This window comes from Rhinoraja longicauda, unplaced genomic scaffold, assembly GCF_053455715.1.
Source record: "Rhinoraja longicauda isolate Sanriku21f unplaced genomic scaffold, sRhiLon1.1 Scf000045, whole genome shotgun sequence".
Classification (NCBI taxonomy): domain Eukaryota; kingdom Metazoa; phylum Chordata; class Chondrichthyes; order Rajiformes; family Arhynchobatidae; genus Rhinoraja; species Rhinoraja longicauda.
In genome coordinates, this window is record NW_027601263.1 from 1,201,779 (window position 1) to 1,208,263 (window position 6,485).

A 6,485-nucleotide genomic window follows, 5' to 3' on the forward strand; every position below is an offset into this window, starting at 1 on the left:
GCACCGCTGATTGGCCGCCGCACCCATGTCTATAACGTCATTTAGTGCTAGGGGAGAAAGAACGCCGTTGCTTGGTCAGCAAGCCACAGCGCATAACGTCATTGTTGCTAGGAGAGAAAGAGCACCGCTGATTGGCCGCCACGCCCATGTCTATGGCGTCATCTGTTGCCAGGGTATAAAGGGACCTCTGATTGGCCGCCTCGCCCATGTCTAAGGCGTCATCTGTTGCCAGAGGTGAAGGAGCACCTCTGATTGGTTACCGCGCTGCAGCGCAAAGCGTTATCTGATGCCAGGGGAGAAAGACCACCTGTGATTGGCCACCGCGCCCACTGGGTAGAACGGGACCTCTGATTGGCCGTCGCGCCTATGCCTTAGTCGTCGTCTGTTGCCAGGGTGGAAAGAGCAACTCTGATTGGCCGCCGCGCACATGCCTTTTGCGTCTCCTGTTGCCTGGGCAGAACGAGACCGCCGATTGGCCGCCGCGCCACAGCGCAGAGCGTCATCTGTTGCCGGGGGGGAAATGTTTCTTTCTGTAGAATTCCTAAGTTGAACTAATACAATCTGCATTTTGGAATATGCAGCAACTGGAATAAATATAGAGTCAGAGAGAGAGACACAGACTGTGTGTGTGTGTGTGTGTGTGTGTGTTGAGAGAGAGAGAGAGAGAGAGAGTGCACTTGCCTCTTTTATTGCTTATGGGATAAAGAATAAACAATTGTTGTGTGTTATCCAAAATATTTATTTATGTAGGATTCATAAATTGAACAAATACATTCTGCATTTTGGAATATGTGGCAACTGAAATACATTTTTATTTATGTAGGATTCATAACTTGAACAAATACATTCTGCATTTTGGAATATGCAACTTAAATTAATATTTATTTATGTAGGATTCATAACTTGAACTAATACAATCTGCATTTTGGAATATGCAGCAACTTAAATGAATATTTATTTATGTGGGATTCATAACTTGAGCTAATACAATCTTCATTTTGGAATATGTAGCAACTTAAATATTTATTTATGTAGGATTCATAAATTGAACTAATACAATCTGCAATTTGGAATATGCAGCAACTTAAATATTTATTTATGTAGGATTCATAAATTGAACTAATACAATCTGCATTTTGGAATTTGTAGCAACTGGAATAAATATAGGGAGTCAGAGAGAGAGAGAGAGAGAGAGAGAGAGAGAGAGAGAGAGAGAGAGAGAGAGAGAGAGAGAGAGTAAGGCAGAGACGGGGCAGTGCTAACATCCATCCACAGAACAGAGGGCAACTGGTTGAAACTTGCCTCATTGTCCAGAGTGGCTTCCAAATCAGTAGATACTGGGATCTGAAGGCTACGCTCCAAACACCCCCATTCTGACCACAACCGACAGTGAAAGGCCAGTTTCACTAAAGGAAACCAATGAGAAAGTGTAAAGTGTGATCAAGTGTCTGTGGTTAAGGATGCAAGAAGCAATATCGAACTCAGGTCCGAGCTACATGTTACAAGCGTGTGAAGATCTCAGGATAGTTTATCGAAATCTCACAAATAGACTGCAGAGAATGGATCTGCAAAATGCACATTTTATATTTTACAACCAGAATGCAGAAACGTACCAGGATATCAACTTTCAGCCAATGAATTCATCGAAATGAAACTGCTTCCTGAAGCTTTGCTAAGATGTTGATGTCTTGAGGTGAAGCTGCTACTGCGGTAGCATTGGGCTTGAGTTAAGGGGGAGAGCTCCAGTAACAATGAAAGGCGTGACAACCCAGAGACCATGAAAAATACATTTTCCATGTAATGTCCAATTCGTGGTTTATTTGTGATTTATTGATTTCTGTCCTTTGAATATAGCACGTCCCTGCTCAACATTTATATTCTGTTGAAATATAAATGTGTTGAAAGACTGGAGCGACTAGGCTTGTATACACTGGAATTTAGAAGGATGAGAGGAGATCTTATCGAAACGTATAAGATTATTAAGGGGTTGGACACGTTAGATGCAGGAAACATGTTCCCAATGTTGGGGGAGTCCAGAACAAGGGGCCACAGTTTAAGAATAAGGGGTCGACCATTTAGAACTGAGATGAGGAAAAACATTTTCAGTCAGAGAGATGTGAATCTGTGCGATTAATTCTCTGCCTCAGAAGGCAGTGGAGGCCAATTCTCTGAATGCATTCAAGAGAGAGCTAGATAGAGCTCTTAAGGATAGCGGAGTCGGGGGGTATGGGGAGAAGGCAGGAACGGGGTACTGATTGAGAATGATCAGCCATGATCACATTGAATGGCGGTGCATACAGGCTCGAAGGGCCGAATGGCCTCCTCCTGCACCTATTGTCTATTGTCTATGATAAAGAAAGACACATCCGAGACCCTGCAGGTCCAGATGCAATTCCCCGGTCCCCCACTGGGGGAAGCACCGGATTTAAATGCCGTTTAAAGGGAAGGGCGGCCTTTTAAAGGGGAGGGCGGTCGTTTAAAGGCGAGGGCGACAGTTTAAAGGGGAGGGCGGCCGTTTAAAGGGGAGGGCGGGGATTCGGCCAACAATATTCCCGTCCCCAGGGCGGTGACGTTTACACCCCGAGATGTTCACACGACCACACTCAGTCCGGACCTGATTCCCTGCAGACTCTTCAGCTGGTTCTGTCCATCTGCACTGAACGTATTCACCGACAGCCTGAAACAAGCCCAGGAATAAAGACAAAATAAACAGATTAAACATCAGTGTCAGGAATAGGGACTGCGGTTGATATTTCAACAACACTCACAGAACTAAATCACAGGAGAAGCCCGCACATCCCCTGATATTTTATCACAATACACATTTACACAAACACTCACGTGATAAGCTTCAGTCTCGGGAGGGCCAGTATGAGGCGGCGGAGACCGGGAACAGATCGGTCTGTGAGGGAGTTGTGTGTCAGGTCCAGCTCCGTCAGTGAGGGGTTTGTACTGAGAGCGGAGACGAGATCCTCGGCTCCAGAATCGGTGAGACCGACAGTGACCAGCCTGGAGATGAGAGAGAGTTAGGGTGAGGGACACAGAGAGACACGAGACGGTGCAAATCCCCAGTGTTTATCAGTGACACAATTACTGATGATATTAATGTTCAGTGTCAGACACCCAGTGACTGTAAACACAATCTCTCAGAGTTTGGGACTTACCGCAGTCTCTGTATTTTACAGTCCGGGTTCGCCAGCGCCGCCGACACCAGTTTCACTCCTGAGTCACCCAGTTTATTCAAACTCAGGTCCAGCTGCGTCAGTGAGGGGTTTGTACTGAGAGCGGAGAGGAGATCCTCGGCTCCAGAATCTGTGAGACCGACAGCCAGCAGCCTGGAGTTGAGAGAGAGAGTGAGGGTGAGGGACCCAGAGAGACAGGAGATGGTGAAAATCCCCAGTGTTTATAAGTGACACAATTACTGATCATATTAATGTTCAGTGTCAGACACCCAGTGACTGTAAACACAATCTCTAACAGTCTAGGTCTTACTTCAGTCTCTGTATTTTACAGTCCGGTTTCCCCAGCGCCGCAGACACCAGTTTCACTCCGGAATCTCCCAGATTATTCCCACTCAGGTCCAGCTCCGTCAGTGAGGTGTTTGTACTGAGAGCGGAGGCGAGATCCTCAGCTCCAGAATGTGTGAGACCGACATCGTTCAGCCTGGAGATGAGAGAGAGTGAGGGTGAGGGACACAGAGAGACAGGAGACGGTGCAAATCCCCAGTGTTTATCAGTGACACAATTACTGATGATATTAATGTTCAGTGTCAGACACCCAGTGACTGTAAACACAATCTCTCACAGTCTGGGACTTACTCCAGTCTCTGTATTTTACAGTCCGGGTTCCTCAGAGCCGCAGACACCAGTTTCACTCCTGAATCACCCAGGTTGTTGAACGCCAGTCTAAACACAAACAGACAGAGTAAGGAACAAACTGATACAAACCCCAGGGCTGAGATAACTTCTCCCAAACTGATATTTCTGGAAGCGCCTCAGCAAATTGTTGAATAAATCTCTGTCGTTGTGGTGTTTGGTGACTTTTACCATTTATTCTCATTCCCCGACGACTGGGAAATGTTCCCCGTGCAGAGAACGCCTGCAACACACGTGACGTGGGGGAGGGAGAACGGCAGCTACCATCGGTGACCCGGGGGAGGGGGGGGGGGGGGGGCGGTGGAGTCGACCACCAGCAACCCGGGAGAGGGAGACGGAGCCGACTATCGTTGACCCCGCGGGAGGGAGGAGGGGGTGACGGAGTCGACCACTAGCGACCTGTGGGAGGGAGGAGGGGGTGACGGAGTCGACCACTAGCGACCTGGGGGGAGTGATGAGGACTGGAAGGAGTCGACCATCAGCGACCCGGGGGAGGGAGGAGGGGGAACGTAGTCGACCACCAGCGACCCGGGGGAGGGGAAGAGGGTGGAGGTGGGAACGGAATCGACCACGGGTGACCCAGGGGAGGGGTTGGGCGGAGTGGACCACCCGGTGACTCGGGGGAGGGAGGACGGAGTCGACCACCGGTAACCTGGTGGAGGAGGGACGGTGTCGACCACCGGTGACCCGGGTGAGAGGGGGACGGAGTAGAACACCGGCGACCCGATGGAGGGGGGGGACGGAGTAGAACACCGGCGACCCGATGGAGGGGGGGACGGAGTAGACCACCGGCGATCCTGGTAGTGTAAAAGAGGAGGGGTGCCGTGCACAGTGACGGCCGGCCCCATAGAAAGGTTGCTGGACGGAAGAACAAAATAGTGAAACAATTTTACAGGTCAGTGTTAGCGTCAAACGGACAGTTACCCCAAGTGCTGACACTTGTGCAGAACCGGTCCCAGCCGCTGGAGACCTTCACACTGAATGCCGCAGTCACACAGATCGAGGTGTTTGATTGTATCACAGTGCCTGATGACATGAGACAGGACCACGCAGTCAATCGGGGTCAGTCCCTGTCGAAGGAATGAAAGTGTTTCCACAGATCCCAGTGTCTGTTGAGCCAGTGCAGGATTCTGAGACTCAAACAGGTAGTGCAGCGTGTTCAGGAGGCTCCGTTTACCAGCGTCCTCCCCTGTGTTTCCAGCCTGGCGTTGAACCTCCTCCTTCACCCAGTCAATCACTCGGCAGGTTGTTTGATGAGGAAATGGACCCAGAAACTCCTCCAGGACCCGAGCTGACCGTGGGGAGGAGAGACCAGCGACAAAACGGAGAAATACCTCAAATCGCCCGTCTGTCGTGCTGTGGGCTTCAGACAGGAGTTTCAGGATATCCCCGCGATCCGGAGTCAGGAATTGTGCGAGTGCGGCTACAAACTCTTGGATGGTGAGGTGTGGGAAGGTGTACACCACGCTCCGGGCTGAATCCTCTCTCTCCAAAAGTTCCATCAGGAACCCGGACAGGAACTGGGAAGGCTGCATATTGTACTTGATCAAATCTCCATCTGTGAACACAATGCCAGTGAAGGCCATCTGACCAACCCTCAGTAACACCTCACGGGGGCTCTCAATCTCACGGCCGTGGTTTGTCAGGATGTTGTAAATAAAGTAGCAATATAGTTGGGTGATGGTCTTGGGAACTCGCTGCGGGTCCCGGTGTGTTTGTGTGAAGAAGGGGCCCAGTGTCAGGGCGAGGATCCAGCAGTAGGAGGGGTTGTAGCTCATGGTGTACAGGATCTCGTTCTCCTCCACATGTTTGAAAACAGCTGCTGCCACCGTCTGATCATCAAAACACCTGGTGAAATATTCCTTCCGTTCCTCACCAACAAATCCCATGATTTCAGCCCTGACACTGATCTCTGCCTTTTCCAGTAAATGTAACGCAGTGGGGCGGGTGGTCACTAGCACTGAACACCCTGGCAGCAGCTTGTGCTGGATTAAACTGTACACAATGTCAGACACTTCACACCACCACTTCGGGATCTGGACACATGTGTTGAGGTTCTGTGTCTCTCCGACTGTCAGCAAAATCGATCCTGCCCTTGAATTCATCCAGACCATCGAATATAAACAGCAATCCCTCTGGGTTCTTCCAGACCTCTCCCAGGATATTCCTAAAGTAAGGATACTGATCCAGAATCAGTTCCTTCAGGGTCACTCTGCAGTTAATAGGTGTTTAAATCTCGGAATTTAAAACTGAAAACAAACTGGAAGTCTTGATATATTTTCCCTGTGGCCCAGTCATTAACAATTCTTTTGCACCATTGTTGTTTTTACCCCGGGACTCCGGCCACAGATGCTGAACTCCCAGAACGGGATTTACTTCTGGAAAAGCTGCTGTGGAATAATTCATCTGTCCTGATTTTTTCCAGTTCTATCCGGAGACATTTCTCTCTCCATTCTTCATGGTCCCGGCCTCTTGCCAGCAGCTCATATTCTACCAGTGTCCGATCTCGAACAGTGGAGGTGATTGTGAGCTCAGCGTATCGATCAAGCAGCTGGCAAACCTTCACCTTCTCCTTCATCAGGATCGTGTTCACGCTCAGTGTTTCAGTCT

General features: G+C 49.5%; 1 protein-coding gene across 1 annotated transcript in view; it reads right to left on the minus strand.

Moving 5' to 3' along the window:
- Positions 1–6,485, minus strand: part of LOC144612484 (uncharacterized) — a 27,749-nt gene that overhangs the window by 19,901 nt on the left and 1,363 nt on the right. The window contains 8 exon segments of the mRNA XM_078432067.1: positions 2,615–2,677; positions 2,842–3,009; positions 3,165–3,335; positions 3,493–3,663; positions 3,819–3,905; positions 4,800–5,902; positions 5,904–6,098; positions 6,100–6,483. Coding sequence (XP_078288193.1) covers positions 2,615–2,677; positions 2,842–3,009; positions 3,165–3,335; positions 3,493–3,663; positions 3,819–3,905; positions 4,800–5,902; positions 5,904–6,098; positions 6,100–6,483 — 2,342 coding nt within the window.